Genomic DNA, 20,564 nt, shown 5'->3' with positions numbered 1-20,564 from the left:
CTCTAGCGCCCAACCACCAGGCTTAACAAGTTTTCTGGGGGAAATCTTAGTGGTGCTGAACTGTGCTATTGCAAGATTTGCAGGAATAAGCCGTATATTAGCACTTCTACCAGTTTGGTTCTCAACCAGTGCCACATATAGTGCTGTACAACCTTAATTTGTAAACATGCTCCTTTAGAGAAATTTATCACCTTGCATTGCAAATTCCACTGATTATCCAACTTACAACTAGAACATGCTCCTCTTAGATTTTAATTAACTCCCACATCCCAGTTCCAACATCCAAGACAAATAGCATGGAATGTAATTTTGATGGAAAATAATTTTCTACCATTCGACAACTAAATAAAAATGACAGTTTCCAGACTTGCATCATAATCATCATCACACAGTTTTAAAGGATTTATTTGGTTGTGTTATATCTCCAGACATAAATACAAATATTAAAAGATGCAATGGGCACTTTGTAAATAGAAAAAAAAAATAACACAAATTTATTATATGCAAATATTTAAATATGTAAAAACATACAGATCTATTCAGATGTTTAGCAGTTTAATGCAAAACCTAAACGATGTAAAATGAAATGCTTTAAATAGAGGCTGTACCATTCCTATTTCCCCAAAGTGAATACTTATTGTATATGACTAAGATATCCGTCTTCAGTTTAGAGAAATTAGGGATTTGCGTCTAGCTACAATATGCGTATATATCGTCATCTATAAAGGTAGAATCTGCCAGTCAGGCCAGTACAGGGAAAAAAAAAAAAAAAAGAATTAGCACAACAACCCACTGAGCAACAAACAAAACAACTGTGGATGCATACTTAAAAATTAGTGGGTTAATGTCGGAGTAACATTGTTTTAACTTTAAACGCTACATAAAATTTCACACATGAGGAAAGTGCACATATAAACGCACACACAATATATTACACCTTTGTAATTGTACAATTTACAATCCAGACACTATCATAGCTTACTAAAGTACTCTGAGCCTTAGTAATTGAGCATAATTTCTTAATATCAACAGTGGAAAACCAAAATGTATAAAAATCCTCTGCACAACTGTATACTGGAATTAAAAAAATAACAAACACCACCCAACTTTCTTATGCGTTTTTTGTCTTCTTGTTTTTTTTTTTTTTTAACAAAAATGTAAATATATGGCATGAGTAGTATTAGATATTAGTTACTATACAATGTAAAAACAGGCTATAGGAAAGATTAAATGTTTACGGTGGGTCAAGATTTCATTGATGGAACTGTAAAGGTTTCCAATTCTAAAAAAAACATTTCTAGAATCAACCATCCATTTGATTTAGAACTACATTTAAGTAATACATACCTTTTGCACGCATTCATTATAGAGTGAAGAAACGAAAACAGAACCAACTGGCCACATCTGCGGTAACACCATTCTATTAAAAAGGATTACTTAGGTTTCTAGGTGAAATAGCATGATTATAAACCATTAATTTACACTTGATTGTCAATACAAAATATCTATAAATCAAAGTTATCTATAGGGTATAAAAGCAGAACACATGTTCCTTAAAAATACCGTCACAAAGAAATCTGGAAACGCTATATTCCACTTGTGGCAAGGCCTTTGAACAGTATGACAAGCTAGTTCACGTTATAATTTACTGCGTACAGATCTGAATATATGGCTACATGCCATGCCAAAATCTACAGTTCACCGGTACAAGAAGTGAACACAATAGCACTAACTGCGTTATTTCATTTAGAGGCCGTGTAGAAGTCCTGTCATACGGAAACTACTCCATGTTGATGTGTTTGGCAAGTTTGTCTTTAGATTAACCTGGAATCAACCCTGTAAGTAACAGCCAGAAGAAAGATGAGCCGCCCTGTCTTAAAAAAAAAAATCTGTTCCTATTAAAGACTCTCAACCACTGAACACCAAAATCATGAGAAATCTGTCTAATGTTAATGAAACTGTGTTCGCGTCTCCTGATTGTTGGCCACTATGTATTTACATTAGACAACTCTTTATATACCAAATGCAAGAAAAGGGAAAACGAAAAACATTAAACCCCTGCACACCCCGGCCACATGTACCCCCCTCTAAAAGTTTCCTCTAGACTTCAGGTACTGAAACAGAATCTTGACAGAGTTTGAAAACAGCAGGATGATTTAACACAAGGCTCTCCCTCCAAGTCTTTAAGTGTTAAAGAGGCAAATGCTGGAGTATCCAAAGACCATCGTAATAGTTCATTTCAACCTTTTCCTTTCAAAGATTTCACAGAGAACGGTCATTTCTTCTTCCAAGAAGAGGATTTTCATGATGCATTGTCTTTGATCCAATTCATGTTAGAACATTGAAACATTAAGAACCTAAAAACAGACAGAGGTAGAGTTAGACTGAATAATAGTAATAGAAACATAACAGTTTCATTTTGCTATTTCAGTCTATGTGGGTGGGTGCATGAACATCCTGAACAAAAATTTAATTGGTTAGTTTACTGTTGTTTATTTCCCAGCTATAAACCATTCTGCAGCACATGCATCGTAAATTAGACAAACCACATATATGAGACGTTGACAAAACTGTTTTGCTTGACGTTTCATGCAACTGCAGCTCAGATAATATTAATTAATCTCACGCTGCAACAGGAAAGCAATCAGATTCATTGAGTCAATGAAAGCATATTTAATGAAGCATTCATAACAAATGTATTACTGTACAAGCGTAATGCAGAAATTATTCTTACCGAATCATCCATAATGGAAGACGGATCAAAGTAATCTGGCTTTAGTTCATTTCTTTCTCTTCGATTCTTAGACGCAGGCTGAGAAGCAACAGCTCAGTTAGAAAACAAATCACAACATACAAGAAACTGGGGACAAATATGCTTTTTTTAGCTAAACAGTATGCTGTCCAAAAAAATCAGCTGAGTTACATCAATATAAGTTACCAAATCGATCTCCATCGTATTAAAATCCATGCCCTCATTGATATCTTCCAAGCGATCCTCCGATGACATCATCACGTCCTCCACGATTGGTTCCTCGTCCTCCTCCATTAATCCGGATCCTCGGCGACTGTGGAAAACACAAAAGAAATCAGCAGTAATATTTAGCCTGTTTTATTTTTGTCGCGGAGAAAGAAAAAAGCTCTCCAAAAGCTCGAGCTGGCTCACATTGCTTGCTGCATGTGGTTCCTCATCTTAGCGTAGTGCATGCTGATCCGCTCCTGGTGCTGACGGGCTTCAGCCTGTTGCCTCTGCGTCAACATCCAGGTAACCTGGGTGCTGGGAGGCGATATCATTTCATTCACAAGTTGCTTCAAACAATTCAAGAAGCACAGGATACTCCAGTCAAAAACAACTGCAGGCTTTAATCAAAAGTTACTTAAGGGAAGTTTTGTACTTGTAATCCATGGCAGCCTGGTGTTGGTGAGGAGGCAGCGGTTGAGGAGGAAGCGCTTGTTGAAGGTGCTGCTCTGCTGGCATGGAGAACGTGGCGGCGTAGCCGTCCTCCGGCCTCATCCTCTTTGGATCCCTCAGCACAGTGGAAGTGAGGTGGGGCGAATGCATCATGACCGGCGTGGGCACACTCTGCTCACGATTCATCCAGACTCCGTCAAAGCTGCTGCTGCTGTTCTCTTCTGTAAGAAGACGATATATTAACATCCCTGGTGCAAAACACGGTGGTGGCAGCATTATGCTGTGGGGAAAAGGAAGCTGATTAGTGTTGATCTGAAGAAAGATGGAGCTAAATACAGTTCGTCCCTATAATGTACTGAAAACACATTGCAGGATGCAAACAAAGAAAGAGGAACAACTTGATATTGGTGCAAAGGTTCCTTTTCTATCGGCCCAACAAGCCTAAACGTACAGCCAGAGCAAAAGCTGGGTACTTTAGATCAAAGCTGGTTAGAATAGCCTAGCTAAAGTCCAGACCTAAATCCAAAGTAGAATCTGTCTCAGCACATTTAAATCGGCCCGAGTTATTTTGCAAAGAAGGATGAGCAAAAATCTCAGTTTCTGAAGACGTACTTCCAAAAAGCAGCAGCTGAAGTGACAGTGAAAGGTTGTTCTGCAAACTCTGGAGTTCAGGGGTAAATACAAATGTGAATCAAACATTTCAGAACTTTTCACTTGACAATACTGCACTACTCAGGGCTGGTCTATAACACGTGTCGAATTCAAGACCCGTGGGCCAAATCCGGTCCGCCATAGTCTTTTATGTGGCCCACTAGATTCTAGACTAAACACTAAATATGCTTAAATATCATGTTATCAATCAAATCAATGCAGTTTTTATCTGTTTACTGCCAAATTATATCAACCAGTCCCTCCAGTTTCTTGAGAATTTTTGTGGAAATGCATGTAAAATCAACAAATCCCTGCATATTTTTGAACTAATACATAATTGGGAGTTTGTTGCAGATTTTTCTCAAAAATTGTCAACACCTTTCTTCCTTGTACTAAACAGCTGCTTCAGCTTTGATTGATGTCAGATTATAGTCCATGATCTATACAACGAGTAATAATAAGTCACATTTACCGTCATAAATAAGAGCAAATTAGAACCACAAACACTTTGATTTGTATTGAAAATGAATCACAAAAAGAAACACGAAATCCTGGAGGGACTGAAAAGTTGTTCAATAATAGAAATGAATTTTAAGGATTCATTGATATTTTAGCAGTTTAACAGGTTTTATCAATACATTCTGGCACAACAGGCCCTTTAAGAGCATTGATGATCTGGCTTTGGCCCAAAATGCAAGCGCAGTAATAAGTCATTTTAATAAAACTCACCTTCGGGCAGTTTTCGTTTGCTTACAGCGGACTGTTTGGACTTCTTGCTTCGAACGGACCCCCGGCTGCTGATCCCACTGATGACAGACATGGTGTCGTCGTCCATCCCGGCCTGCAGCGAGTTCCTGTACGAGATGAGGGGCAGCCAGCAGTCGTCTCTCTGAAGGGCCATTTGAAACGTCATGAATCGCTCCAGGTACATGTGACTGCAGAGTCCAGAACGACAAAGCAACGTTAAGAGTCTTTTCAGAGCTCATCAGAAATGATACACCAGGCCAGAAACTTACACTGTCCTCTTGTCTTGTCGAAGGAGTTTGCTTGAGAACTCACTCAGGATGTCCAGAAAAGGCAGATTAAGTGGCGGACCCCCTTCTCCTTGAGGACTGGGTTCTTTAAATGCAAACTCAATGCCGTCTCTAAAACAAATACCATTTTCCCACTTGTTAAAAACACACACCGTTGGAATCGCAGCTGTTTCTCAGCGCAGGTGCTCACTTATGTAACATTGCAATGGCCTCTCTTGTCTTCAACTGATCCAAACCAAAGGTCAGCGAGAAACGTCGAGCCAGTTCTTTGATTCCACAGAAAGCCGACGACGAGCGGTCGAAGCTGAAGCCGAGCTCAGACATCATCTCATTGAATAACTGGAAGAAAAACACAGAATGACAACAACAGACAATACTTTATTAGATTCAACAGGCTAAAGCACCAAATACGAAAAAAGTTATATAATTTTTTACTGTTTGGTTTGAGAAACAGTAAAACACGGGTGTTTTAGGTGTTTTCCAATCTTAGAAGATATGTAGGAGTTTTATTTTTTTGGTTTATTTTCCAGGAAAGTCGAGCTTCTGATAGAAACTCCAGTTCCTGAAACGTGGTGAGCTGTCTCACACAGCAAACTCTTACTTCTGTAATTCGTTAAATTGCTGAAACTTCCTTTTTATTTGAGAAAAGCATTACATAAATCAATTTTATTGTGTTTACTGAGCTGTTTAACAACTAGACAGTTAGATGACAGCAGCACATAACAAAATCTGGGAGAAGCAGGTTTAGCGGTGACTTTGTTTAAGACTCTATATCATCTTGAGCTGCAATCTATCTTGAACTAAGTCTCTTTAAGAAACTTTACCTTTTGCAGACTCAATATGAGCGTCTTTGCACACTGGATTTTGTCGATTTGTCTTGTTTTACTCATCGTCTCTTTGATGATATCACCATAGTCATTGTAATACTGAGGAATAAAAAAATAAAGATAATTTAAATAATTGTAGAAAACTGCACATTTAATAAATCTTTTACCATATTTGCACCTACTCTCATGTACTGCTTAAATATATCGGCTCCAGTATTCATTTCAACAACGTTGTATATGATTAATTTGCAATAGGCTGCAAGAAGGTTTCTCCGTTTGTGCAGAGCCTCGATTTTACTGGCCTCATCATCTTGTTGTCCATCTGGGGGGAAAAAAAAATTAAATAAAAACAAACAAAACACATAAAAAACCTTTAAGATGTTTGAAGCAAAGGGTGTAAAACAAGAAAAACCTGGCACGGGTTCCAACCTGTGCTGTTGCTGTCGTCGTCCTGGTCGATAAAAACTTGATCCACGATGAAGTTGAGCAGCTCCGCTTGCAGGGAGGAGTCTGGCACGTACACCAGATTCTCCAGATGTTCCCGGCCTGACGACATGATTTGGTGACTGAAGATCAGCAACACGTCACACAGTACTGTGAAAGCCTAGAATAGACGCAACACTCGTTTATAAACGCGAACCGACTGCATTTCGAGTTGCAGGAAAAGAAAGGGGGGATGGGTCCGTCTTCATCTCACCTGCTCTTTAACGGCCGTGTTGATGCTGCTCAGGTAACGCTGGCATATTAAGCAGAAAGCTCTCATCTGTTTTCTCAGAGTCACCAGATCACCCTAAAAGAAGCAGATACATGTCAGACCATACCAGTTATATCATGTAATTCTTAAAATCAATCATTTCGCTAAGTAACCCACCAAGTTTGATGATAAATACCTTTATTGAACTGCCTTCTGAAACCTTAGCCAGGTGCCACAAGACTATGTAATGTGTGCACTGCATTGCATGAATCACAATCTGTTGAGGCGAAAGTTGACAAGAAGCGGTGCGTAAACAGAAAAATCAAATGTTCACAAGTCGGATTCTCTGTGTCAGATTTTCATCCTACAAAAGTGATCCAAAGCACTGATAAAAATCCATGTTTGTTTAGGAACATTTGTGGCATTAAGGACGACCCGTTAGCGCTGCAATACCTGTTCAGGCATGTCTCCGTTCTGCAGACCTGTGCTGAGGAGGCTGTAGTTGCTGGTGAACAGATCCCACTTGGAAAGATCGTGTGCACTGGTTAAGCAAAAAGAGAACAAATGCGAATAGAAACATTTACACAGTAGGTTGTCATAAAAAATAAAATTCTGTAAATCCAAGAACCCCAACTTATAACTTAAATGTCAACGAGAGATTTTTATTTATTTTTTTACTTGTGAAAAGCAGTGATCTTCTTAAGTGTTGATAGAACTTGGTAGGCGTCATCCTCATCTGGTTCTTCCCCCTGAATGAACCAAAGATAAATCCCTTCAAATTTTTGCTCAAGAGCATTTCTAAAATAATAAAAGCAACAAAAAAAATACACCTAATTCAAACTTACCTCTTGCAGGAAGTCCTCCAGAAGTCTGTTGAATTTGTCTACCAGCTCATCTAGAAGCTGTGAGCGGGCGATGTCCACGCGGTTGAAGATGGTGAACTCCTCGTTGCACAGATGGTGGTAGGTTGTAGAGCAGGCCTCCAGCACCTCAGTGTCTGTGTGTTTATCCACAACCTCCCAGATTTGGCGCAGCAAAGCATCCATATGCTGAATTGAGAAAGATTATTTAATTGGCACTGAACAAAATCTACACCTCGAGCAAGAGTCGTATTAAAACAAAAAATCTCTAAGCGAGTGAAACGTCACGAACCTTTTCTAACCGGCCAGTGGTGTAGATGTCCAGATCGAAGTATTTTGGTATTTGGAGTAAACTGGTCACCTTGTCGATGTCCACACAGTACTGAGACATGAAAACCAGAGGTTGGCTTATATTAAACTTTTAAAAATAAATCAACTCTGAAAAGCCTGTAGCACGCTGTCACCTTTGCTAATAACAGAGGCAGTGCAACTGCAAACATCTCTGTGGTTCGTGTCCGATCGTCCAGCTGAGTTTTCTTTTCTTTTGCAGTCAAGACCTAATGCACAAACGGTGCACCCAATTACCGACACGAAATAATTCAGAAATCTTTTGGTTTTTTTAATCATTGATTTATCAAACAACACGCCTCTCACCCTCTTTCCTGAGCCTCTGCCTACTGGAGGATGACATTCACAAGCCTGTCGAATGGCAGAGAGCATGATCTCAACCAGAGCCGTCTCTTGTCGATCAGTGAGGGCTAACAAGAAAAAAAAAAAAACAAGAAAAAGAAAACACCTGATATGAAATGATTAATTCTTTCCATTTACTTTTACATCTGCTTTAGTGTTTATCTCCTTACCCTCCTCTCCCGGCATGGGTTCATCCAGCAACAAGCTAATCATGGTTTCCCAGTCCTTCAGCAGCTCTGACGCACACTCCCACAGGCTGTCCACCAAATAAGCCCCGTGTTCATGGAGCTAATGAAAAATCAGATTTCCTATTAAACTGAACACAACGCAACACTACAAGGACAACACAGCCTTCCCAGCAAAAAAACGAACGCAGCAAAGTGAATAAAACTGACAACACATTTACGATGAAATCTTAAGATTAGAGTTAAAAACGCATCAACAAAAAAAAATACAAAAAAAGACAAAGAAGCAAAGCCTCAAAGGCTTGGTTACCTCACTCTCCAAGAAGAAGAAGACGGTCGTCTTGATGAGGCTGCCGTTGAGGCTCTGCCTGCCCCTCCTCGGTAGACCTTCGTCCTCTGGACCTCGATGGCTGAAGAGCCTTCAATCAGCGTTAGAAAAAAGCTGCTATAAATAAGCAATAAAAATCTAGACGGATTGGTAATGTTATATTCTGAGGTGGGAGAACCATTAAATGTTGAACTTAAAAACATATAATTTGAGTTTAGCCTCAAATTACTCAGGTATAGTATTGTTCTTATTTGACCAACATATTTATTCATAACATTAATGTTTTGGAGTGACCAGTGAGAGACTTGAATATGCTTTGAGGTGATGGTAAAGAGGACTTCCCACCTTAAATCCTTGGAGGTCATAATTAGAGATAAATCATCAAAACATCAATAAAAATGTGCAAATAAAACTAGTTAGGATTTAGGCTTTAATTCATAAAACAGATTTCTTTATTGATTAATGAAAAAGTTAAAATTGTTGTCAATTATTTATTAAATGCACTATTTAATAGCTAACTTAATTGATTTATAACTATTTTAGCTGTCTGCATATTGATTGAGAATTATTTTCAGAATAGTGCCATTAGTGCAGTATGACTGTCTTATATGTTGTAAAGAAATCTATCCAAATCTTCCACAAAGAAGAAACATCAAGGGACCATCAAGCCAATAAAACGACATGTTGTGTTATTCCTGAGTCCTTTTTATTTCTGAATAGCTGAATCTTTGATTCATTAGTCTCAATCAGACTTTAGTCGATCAATAATGGAATACAAGCCATCATATAATTTTTCTTCCAGCCTTGTCACTGCAGCGCATTACTTACTTTTTAAACAGAAATTCTCCCGCAGAAACAGCGATGGGTCGGTGCGCTGAGTAAACCAGGTGATACACGCTCTCACAGTCCTCTGCTGTCAGAACCTCATCGCTGCTCCTGTTGGCAGTGGGAATAAAACCAGCTTTGTCAATTTGTGCCTGATTTATTTTATGATCTATGACCTATTCCTGCTAATAGAGCAAAAAAAAAAAAAAAAAAAAAAAAAGTGATAGATTTACGCTACTACATCTATAAGTCATACACTACATTAATGTTTGAATCTGTAGAAACATTTATTTAGCACAGTGACTTCCACTGGTATGTTCAGGAATTACCCAGTCATAAAGATAAAATAGAGCAGTACTTACTGTAAAATAAGCGTCAGAAGCTTAATAGCTTGCACTGCAACGTCGTATTCTTTGTCCAGAGTCATGGACACAATGCGGTCCTGTCGGAAATAAACCGTCAGTGTTTAGTACCTGATCACTGTTACACATTAGATTTGTGTGTCAAAAGTTAAAGCAAGGTACTTTGCCGTGATTAGACATCCAAATATGGTTAATTACTAATTAAAAATGGTATGAGTTAAAAATGTGTGATGCTAAGCAACAGGTTGGCCCTGCTGCTGGCCCACCTTAAAGCGACTGGTGAAGAGTTCGAGGCGGGAGCCGAGCTCTCTGCTGTAGAACAAGCCCTGCAGGGCGGTCAGGCACTTCAGTCGCACCTCACCTTGCTGAAATTACACCCATGATACTTCAAATATGTGTTGCATGACAGAAAGACAAGTCACAACTTGCATATCATCAACTTTCTTTGTGAATAACGAGTGATAAACAGCACTGCATAAGGACTGAGAGCCTGTGCTGAGAAGGGTCAAAGAGTCATCCATTGATAAGTAAAAAAATATGTACCATCTGAACATTTCTGTGATTTGAAAAAAGAAATTATCTCATAACACAGATAGTAAAAAAATAAAATAATATAGGAATATTTTTGGTTAATTATTTGAAATAAATTGTGCATTAAATTAATTGTTGAGAAATTTTAAAAAAAAATTATACATGTATGATTTATTCAATATATATATATTTAAAACATTTAAATTATGAAATTGAATTTTCTTTGAATGTGAAACCTTTCATTCACAACTTCTCCTAGTCACATCCAAAGAAAGCATTTTGGGGCAGATTAAGATGTAGAAGTTGTCAAGATACCCAAAAATCACTGAAGCTCTCCAGAAGTTACTACTGAATCATAAAAAAAAAAACGTAACTTTTAAACCTCTCCTACCGTGTTACCACTAAATTAATAGAAGCTCTCAAAAAAATAATATTTAAAAAAATAAATAAATAAAAAAATAACTCACCTTGTCATGCATTGTCCAGCCAACATACTTCAAGTAGCTGTCATTGAGGAAGGCATCACTGTACAGCTTCATCCACACTCCAATCTCCTCGATACAAATAGCTCGAATTTCAGCAATGGCATCACTGGAAAAGATGAAAGCATAAAGAGTGAGTCCTAATATTACCCTGAGATATTTCCTAAGGGAGTCATCATTACTCCCTTAGGAAAAAGACTCTTACAATAAATGAAAGTTCTCAACAAAAATTTCAGACATTTTGTAGTGACACCAGTTTTCCACTAGGTGGAGCAAAAATGCCACAAATATGAAATGCGAGGTCTGAACCTAAAACTCAGCTGAGATCCATCATCAAGTCTTGCAGCCTTGCAAATCAAACCATCAAACCATTTTACGTACCGATATCTGTGAACAAAGACTCCTTTGAAAATCGCATTCATCATGTTTTCAATATCATCTTGATTTTCCTGGAGCTGAAAAATAAACATGAAGCAATGTCTTAAGTAATAAAATAGTCTATTTGCCCTCATTCAGTCTGTTAAGTAAGGAATCTTGCAAAAATAATTTCTATAAATATACCATCCTTGTTGAGCAAATGCAACTTGAAAACAGTAGAAATGTCAAACTGTATGCCATGGCTTCTTTTTAAATATGTAGTAGAAATATATTGAATAAATTAATTGCAAAATAAACTCAGTAGCATTTACAGTTTCACTAAGATGTACTCAAAAAAATAGATTGGTACTTGTTTGGTTTTAATAGCTGCAGAAAAAAAGTGAATAATGTGAGACTCTATCATTATGGACAGAATGTAATTATTGTAAGACTGATAGATATTTGGAAAAAACATGATCTCCCCAACTTTATCTAATTTTCAAGCCCTAAAATTAGGTCTCTTTTCTAGTAAAAGGACTTTTGCTATAAGAGGATTGCTCATTATGAACTGTCTAATCTGACTATAATTAAAACACATGGATTATCTAGCTAAAATCTATTCAAAATCTAAAAGTTTGATACTTTCTGCCCAGCAGAAAGTATCAAAGTTTTTTTTAATGATTTTATCTCATTACAACTACAAATTTCAGTTTAATTTACTGGGATTTTCTGTGGTAGACCAAACAAAAGAAGCACAGGGGCAGTGAGTCATGGCTTTCAGAATGTTTTACTGGTAAAATTCTGAAAAGTTCAGTGAACATTTGTATTGGTCAAGTCAAAGTCCAGATCAAAATAAAAATCAGAATTAGTGCAACACTGATAGAAAAAACTACCAGACATTTTTTAGCCATGAATGTAGGAGAAAGTGATTTTAAAATGATAAATGGGGGGTGGGGGGGGAAGTTATGCAAGATTTCTCTCTTACCTCTTTTCGCTTTTGTAACAACAGCTCCAACCTGTCATTGGCCCTTTTTGCAATGACTTTGTTCCTTTCTGCCTCGTACTGTCTCTGAGTGTTGTCCATGTTGATGCTCAGGTTCAGAGCGACGTTCACCAAGGCGGTCATCAGCTTCATGGCTGGGGAACACAGCAGAGCTCAAACATAAGTCCGAAGCCACAACGCCACCAAGACGTAGACGACATAAATACGCAGACAGAAACTGACCTGCTAGTGTGCTTGTGTGTCTAAATGCCCTGACCTGCGAGTCAGACAGGCCAGTGAGCAGAGAGATGACCGTGTCCATCATGTACTCGTCATATATGATGCTGTACTGGCACTGGCGCACGAGGACGGCAATAAAGTCGCAGAAATTTATCCGGAATCTTTTCCACTGTGGCCCTGAGAGTGTTAAAGGATAGTCGCCGCTGTCCTGTTTGGTGACCAGAGAGTCAATAAGACCGAGGGCAAAAACATCCACCTGGCTGATGTTTGAGATGACTACGAGGGTCGTTCCAGACAAACCAAACAAACAGACACGGTGTACTTCACCTCATCAAACTCCTCCGTCATTTTCCTGATGATTTCAGAATTCTGCATATGTCTGAACATTTCTTCACTCACAGCACCTGCACAAAGAAATCGAACAATTTCAGCCAAACTTTGCAAAAATCAATGCTTTCTGCCAACATCGTGTCTGACAGGTACCTTTACACCCCGAGCACTGGATGAAGAAGTTGATTAGCTCCAAAAGCGCCACATCTCTGTCCTGCTTGTAGGCCTCAATCCATTCATCAACAACAGACTAGATGTACATCAGAACAGCAATTTACAACATAAGTTGTTCATATAATACACACAAATACAAACTGAAATAGAAATAACCTGCAAGAATGAAAGCTGATTTAGCTTTTAATAAATATGGAATAATTCATTGAATGTTGGGACTATTAGCCTTCCATATTTTACACCGACGGAAGCTGCGTTTCCATTTGCCATAGCTCCAAACTGGGCTAATGAACATTTCAGAAAAAAAAAACTCACGTTTTTCAACAAAATGTTTTTGCACAAGAGTAAAGTGTTTTTTCAGCTGGACTGAAAGTTTCATATTTCTCAAAACTTCAACGGAAACATTTATTGTGCGTCAAGACAGTTTGGCTCCACTCGAGCTCTCAGAAGTTGAGTTTGTCATTCAAAAACGCTGAATCCAAAGCTCTTCTGTAAAATCGCTACAGTTTCCTCAAAACGCTGCGTACGTAGCCACTTCCAAATATAAGGAACTTGCCGCCAACGACTTTTCTGATGGCTCATGATGATGATGAGCGTTAGAATCATGGCTAAAATATAAATATTTCCCACATAATTGCTTAATCGTGTGTGATTGTTCTTACTTCGTATTTAATGGAAACATCTCTGCTAATCTGACATTAGCAGAGTGTCAAAACAGTTTTCCACGTACTTGTAATGGGAATGCAGCTATTGCTACACAGGTATAAAAATGAGAGCAACGTACTCACCTGTGTTGCGCTCCTCCCCATTTTAACCACTTCGAAGAGGCTCATATTCTCCGTGCCATTCTCCTGATGATGGCCGTTCACCCAGCCGGTACTAGAGACCCTCCCTGCTCCCCCACCTTTGGCTTTGTCTCCCAGAACCTTCCTCCCCCTCTTGGCTCCCTGTGAATGAGAACAACGTTTAAAGATAGATGAAGGCGCAATTATGATAACTCTGAGTACAACCAGTGAAACAGTAGACTGAGAAGACAATCTGGCTACAGGAAACCAAATGAAAAAAATAAATAAGGAGCTCTCCCAAACGTTTAACAATAAGCTTGATGAACCTACCATGCCTCTCCCCGCTGTGGCATTTCTTCCATCAGGATCTTCGAGGTCTGCATCTGAAGACAACTGAGATTCTGTCTCTCTGTGTATTAAAAAAAAACAAAAAAAACACGAGATGTCAAATCACCGCTCAAATAATCCATTACCATCAGAGAGATGAGATAAACACCCGCCAACACGTCTGTGATTTACTGCTTACTGGGGAAACTGGAACTCTGCGTGCAAATCCTGTGCCGCTATCATTTCTGCAACATTTTCTGGAGCTGTGGAAGTAGAACCTCAGTCTGCTCTGGCCCCCAGGCAAGAAGAGATCGGTTCAAACACAACTGCAAACAGAAACAAATCACACTGAGTAACCGCAGAACACGCAAAACACAACGTGGAAGCATAAGATCTGCTGTACAGGGAGCGAAGTGGGATGAAATGATAGAACACCACAAATTAAATGTGCAGCAAAAGATCACTAAACTACCAATAAAAACATCAAAATTATACCTCTACTGTTAGTTTGCAAGATTATCTTCAAAAATAAAAAAAATTCTAAGAATAAATGAGACAAATGAGAGGCTACTCTATTATTATGAGAATAATTATTAGCATAATTGTTCGAAACAATAGTAATTATTTTTAAGTGTGACTTACGCATATTTGTTATTCACCGAAATAAAAGGACTAAACCAAAATTCTTGTAAATATGCAAACTTTTAAACGGAAATGAGGAAAAACGTATAACATTTACTTTAATGGAAATGTAAACAAAACAAACAAAAAAACACTGCTGCCAAAAATACAAAATTAAGTAAAATCTGTTAAGAAAAAAACAAAACTTAAATTTAAATAGCATTTTGGGAAAGTTCAGTTTGTGTCTCAAATATTTTCAATTGCGTAAAAATTTGCTGCATCTGTGCATTTTACTTATTTCTCTTCTTAGTCAAGCATTTTAATGAATTATGAAGATAAATAATCAGAAAAAATGCTCCAGTCTCAAAATACTGGAGGTTTTTCATAGTGTCATCCATTTCCATTGATTGTGGATCTGAGAAGCCTGTTTAGGCCAGTCTTAAGTAAATATGAGAAATGTTTGTTTATTTGCAGGTTTTAATTAAAAAATCTCTACAAAATAGGTCCATATGTGGTATTATTAAAAGAATCAACTAAAATTACACAAATCTACATTATTCTAGTCTCAATTTCAAGCTTGACCTGCATGAGGTTCTCACAGGAGGAGATATGCAACGTCTTTACATCACTGTATTTACGCCACAGTTTTAACCAGAAATATTTAATTTGATTTAAGTATGTGGAGCTGTTTTAGCTTCCACGACTCAAATTCTTGAAAAAAAAAAAGAAGAAAAAAAAAGGAAAAGTTGCCTTCTATCAGCCAGAAAACCTGCAGTGCACAGCAACAGGCGGGGGAGGGGTAACACCACTTCAGGAATCACAAATCAAGCACTTTTCCTGGTATTTCTCTATTTAAACTGTAAAAAATAATATGATGGAGAATTTACACACTTTCATAGTGTTTTCTGACATTTTGCTTTGTTAGCTTATCTACATCAAAACGGAACAAATAAAAAGTAAAACATTGTGGTTTTTTTTTTTTTTTTTTTGCAAGCTTATGATTTCTATCAAAAGATCAGTAAGAAAGGAAAGTGACACAGGAATGATTTCTGCTCTGAGCAGGAACAAAAACAACTCAATTATTTCCAGTAAAGCGCAGAAAATACCACCAAAGCCTGAAAGGAAAGAATGCATAAATTAAGAAGAATGACGGCTAAATTCCAGAGGCTACTTTAGTTTCACTTTATCTGTACCAAGCATTGTGGTTCTGTCAAACTGCCAGGACTTTGTGGGACACACCTGACAAAATAAGCACTGCTTCAGTCTTCTTACGGATACGTCAGAAAGCCTGCGATGGAAAAGAAAAAGTGACTTTGAAAAGGGGAAATGGGGATAAAAACCATCATCAACAGTTTTAATATTAGCAGGTACTTTTTTGAAGTCCCATAAATCCATAAATGCTCCACGCTTGCTAGTTTCATGTCCTAAACTGAGAAATGTGCTGCTTCTTTTAATTGTCATCATGACAGATGAATTCAGCTTGGTTTTGCCAAAATAAATAAATAAATAGCCAGCTGACAATTTTTTACAGCAAACATTCTGACTTGTAATAGTACCGGTGCATCTTAATAAATTGGAATATAATTGAACATTTAGTTTGTTTCTCAGTTTAGTAATGACACACAGCAACATATTTCAAAAATATTTCTGTTATTTTGGTAATTCAGACTTCCAGCTAAAGAAAACGTTGAAGTCAGTTTCTCAGAAAATTTAAAAACACATAGAAGCAATAAAATATTAATTATGCAGCTATTTTGCATGCCTTGTTTTGAGCCTAAAGCAAGGCGTGCAACAGTTCTAGCCCCTTAGCCTGGAGACATCTCTGTGTGGCGGTGCTTGATGACTTCTGCGTTAGCTCCTGCAGTTTTTTTGCATTTTGCCTCATAGCCATCATCAGGGCTGCAGTGAGATCCTGAAAACGTGTGGATCTTTTGCTACTAGGCGTTTTCCTTCCACTCGACTTTCCATTAATACTTTCTGATGCAGCATTCTGGGAACTCCCTGCTTCTTCACCAATGACCTTTAGTGGTTTTTACCTTACACGTAGAGGGCGTCAAGTCAGCACTTTTGTGTGGGCTATAGCATGACTTCAAATTAGATTTTTATTGGTCTTCCTCTCTAATTTTCTGAGAAACTTGATTTCTTGTTTTCATGAGCTCTAATTTATGATAATCAAAATAGCATGCATAAAAGCTTTAAACTATATCGCAGTAAGTGTACAATTAAATCTATATAGCTTGTGAATTAACTTCTGTATTTTGAAAATGTTCAGCAAATAACCTCCATACAAAAGCGCACAAGAGGAATGCGTTCCCACTCTCAGCAGAAATTTCTGTTTTACATTAGCAAGTTCTTCGTCCAAGTGGAACGCAGCCATTGTTTCCACACCTTCCCATTTCCAGCTGAGAAAGAGAGATCTTCCTTTTCTCTTCTTTGGCTGTTATGTGATGCAGCTCTAATTTTTTTTTTCTCATTATGAAAAACAAGCAGGAAGCAAAACAGAAACAATGAATCTCCCACAACCAGGTCAAACGGGGTGCTTTCCTCAAGTACTGCACTGACTCATTTCGTCTCTCACTATTATGAATTCATCAGCCTGAAACCTAAAAAAAAAATAAAAATAAACCAACATGATTTTTTTAACCTCTTTGTTAAACTACTTGCTTGTGTTTTGAAAAGGTGAACACCGGCGCCTAATTGAATAAAAACGGATGAGAAAAGGTCTTCAGAGTTGGTCAGGTTGTTTTTTTTTTACGGGTAAGAAGAACTCTGCACGGTTCTGATCTGCTCTGAAAGCACACAGTCAGCCTAACCATATGCACATCTGCTTCTCTCCTCCAGCCGTAAATTATTCTTATCTCTCACATTTAGGGATGTAACATCACTTCCTGTAGTTTGCTTGTTTGCCGACAAGCCTTCGCTGAAAAGATTTCCACTACCTCCAAATCTTATACAAAAACACAGATCACTGAAGGAACAAATGTCCTAGACAAAGAGTGCACACGCTGTTACTTCACCGTCTGTTTCCTGTCATGAAAAAAGCAAGCATTGGATCATGCACAGGTGTGAAAACTTTTCCATAAGCACATAGCATAGCATGAAATGATCAAATCCCACTACACTTAGAACCTGCAAATGTACTATATTTTTCTGCTTTAACTCAGTTAATTATTCACAACGGTCGCCATCCATCCATCCATTTATTTTCTGTACACCCTTTTTTGTCCCTAGTGGGGTCGGGAGGGTTGCTGGTGCCTATCTCCAGCTAACAACGGTCGCTAGTTTAACTTTAATATTGGTACTGAAAACATATTCTAAAAATGCAGCATGTAAAAAGAGATATTTAATAATCTCTGTTGGCGTAAAACAGCCAGTTGCTTGTGCAGATTATTTACCAGAGCTTTAAAAGTGCTATCCAATGTGTTTTCTATGACCACTAGCAGCAACGTGGAAGAATTTTGGATGGTCCCTGAAAACACAAATAAAACTACACCTTTTGTGCCTTTTACTGAGCAAATTCGGAAAGGAGAATGGGACATATTTGATTTGAATTAGTGGTAAAGCACAGAGGCTGCTGTCCAGATGCATCAGTTTTACTGTTCTCCATTTCATTCAGCTGAAACGAGCTTTCATGTAAAAAGATTGCACTGTGTACTGTACACCTCCCAAGCTTTTGAGTTGCAAAAAACAGATTTTCAACAAACGTCTGACAACCATCTATGGCCGTTTATAGTACATAAATATCAACAAAAATAGTCAAAAACAAACTAGTTAATAATCGCATGTTGTTCTGCTTCAATAATTACAATGAAACTAAACTATTTGTGATGGTGACGACTGTGGGACTCAGTGTTAAGATTAGATGTCATACAAAAAATAAATTTTGGATTTCTACACGTTTCCATTTCACAATTTGATCACTTCCCAGACTCGGGTCCAGTCTAAACTAACTCAGAAGTTTTTTTTCACAAAATTCTTCTCTCTACATATATATATATATATATATATATATATATATATATATATATATATATATATATATATATATATATATATATATATATATATATATATATATATATATATGTTTAGCTGTTATATAATTTTTTTTTATCTGACTCAAACAAAAACGTACCAATGTGTCCTGAAAGGTACAATATAAGAAGAGATAGTAAACGGCATGATAAAAATGTTAATTAATAAAAACCATAGCCGTTTTGACAGGATGTCTAACCCATCATGATTTGTGTTCTTTATTTTGCTTGGTCTACTTAATTTAGGCTTTCCTACCTACTGAAGAATGTGTGTATAATTCTTTGAAAAAACACAATAAAATTTATGAATTTGATAATGACCGTTAGACCATCAACATCAGTAATTTCTCGGGTAAAATCAGTGTCTTTTGGATATCCATGTTAAAGTACTTACTGTATATTACCAAGAAATATTTGTATGGTGTTTGTGCTTGTGTTATGTCCTAAAGACTACAAGTAAACTGCTTTCACTTTTAAAAGCAGTTTACTTACTTTCCTCAAGTAAGTTAAAATATTTCTCCCTGATTTTAACTACTTTTTATTTCCTTAGCGAAAATGTTAAAAATAAGCTGTCTGACGGGCCACACTGGCCTCAACAGCCTTGAATTTTAATAACCACTTAATCAACAAAAAAAGACTATAAACATAAAAAGTATTTATTTGGGCCAGTAGTAAATAAATCCACATTAAAACAACCATTCCACTCCTTGTAATAATGCCTGTTATATTTACCACAAATATTACTGCGGCTGCAGAGGGGCTAAAAAAAAAAATTTAAAAAAAAAAAGCCAAATCTTATTTATGATATTTATATTATCTATGATATACTGCAACCCTAAAATCTGTATTCTGAATAAAGGGTGAAAAATCATTATTGGGCTTCCACACAGAGAGAGTACACAGATTAGTCTATCTGGCAGAGAGTGGTTGACTTTAACCTCCATAAATGGACATGTCAACTGAATTTTAGCGCCTCTACAACAGTTACTGTTGCAAAATAAACATCGCACTACAGGAAAAGTCTAGTTTCACGCCACCTTGAGTCTTCACTCTAGCGGACAATTTCAGTACATTTCTGTCAAGCGCTGTTGTCGACTTAAAAAGATCCCAGACGCAGATGTTTGGGAGGCTGGAGGGTGATTCCTGCTCACTCTCAGCTCTGTCTGATGTACGACTTGATATGACGGATCTGCCTAATCCAAGCCAGTGTTATTAATACGAGGCATTAACTCTCAACATTGACAATGTTTTCCATTAGACAACAGTCTTCACTTCTTCATAAGCATTGCTACCCGTCTGAAAAGACAGATATTCACTTTAATATTTGGACATACACATATAAATATTATCCCAATACTTTTAAGCTTGGCTAGCTTTACCGTTAGCAGCGAATGGCTAACAAGACTATTAGCATATAAAAACTATCTGAAGCCATAAGATACAGTTATTTTCTCATGCTATTTTTAAAGTATTCTTACAGGAGTGGATTTATGCATTAACACCTACAGGTGACATTATTCTCAAGTGTCTCCTCAGTGACCAAGAACAGTGGCATCAATAACAAACTACCAAGATGTTAACGTTAGCTATCCGCCATTTTACAACTTACCTCGTTTTAATTCAAAGACGTACAGAAACCAAATAAGTAAAACGCTGCGGGCTTTGTACATTGATTGTTTTCATTAATTTCCAGAACAAGCTGTCACTTTCTACCTCTCTAAATTTTTGGGTAATTTTTAAGCTAGCGTAAAGGAGCCCCTTGGTGGCTAACATAGCAAGGTACACTGTGTATTTTGTCGTTGTTCATGCAGCGCACAACGACACCTCTTGGTGGCA

General features: G+C 37.5%; 1 protein-coding gene across 1 annotated transcript; it reads right to left on the bottom strand.

The window, feature by feature from the left end:
• Positions 1-372: 372 nt before the first annotated feature.
• stag2a (STAG2 cohesin complex component a) lies at positions 373-20,564 on the bottom strand. Its single transcript, XM_014989255.2, has 35 exons — positions 20,338-20,564; positions 15,934-15,982; positions 14,273-14,399; positions 14,077-14,155; positions 13,750-13,908; positions 12,941-13,037; positions 12,785-12,861; positions 12,461-12,665; positions 12,221-12,372; positions 11,260-11,333; positions 10,864-10,987; positions 10,132-10,230; positions 9,866-9,945; positions 9,507-9,614; positions 8,661-8,769; positions 8,336-8,453; positions 8,130-8,233; positions 7,940-8,032; positions 7,768-7,857; positions 7,461-7,664; positions 7,294-7,364; positions 7,069-7,156; positions 6,812-6,892; positions 6,619-6,711; positions 6,351-6,525; positions 6,104-6,243; positions 5,919-6,020; positions 5,285-5,433; positions 5,077-5,205; positions 4,790-4,995; positions 3,393-3,630; positions 3,164-3,274; positions 2,939-3,065; positions 2,735-2,812; positions 373-2,357 (listed from the first exon to the last, which is right to left on the bottom strand). The coding sequence occupies exons 3-35, from the start codon at positions 14,314-14,316 to the stop codon at positions 2,334-2,336; spliced, it is 3,828 nt and encodes a 1,275-aa protein (XP_014844741.2). The 5' UTR covers positions 14,317-14,399; positions 15,934-15,982; positions 20,338-20,564; the 3' UTR covers positions 373-2,333.

Source organism: Poecilia mexicana, unplaced genomic scaffold (assembly GCF_051168715.1).
Source record: "Poecilia mexicana isolate PSO_F unplaced genomic scaffold, ASM5116871v1 scaffold_14, whole genome shotgun sequence".
In the NCBI taxonomy this organism is placed as follows: Eukaryota; Metazoa; Chordata; class Actinopteri; order Cyprinodontiformes; family Poeciliidae; genus Poecilia; species Poecilia mexicana.
This window is presented reverse-complemented; position numbering and strand designations above follow the sequence as displayed.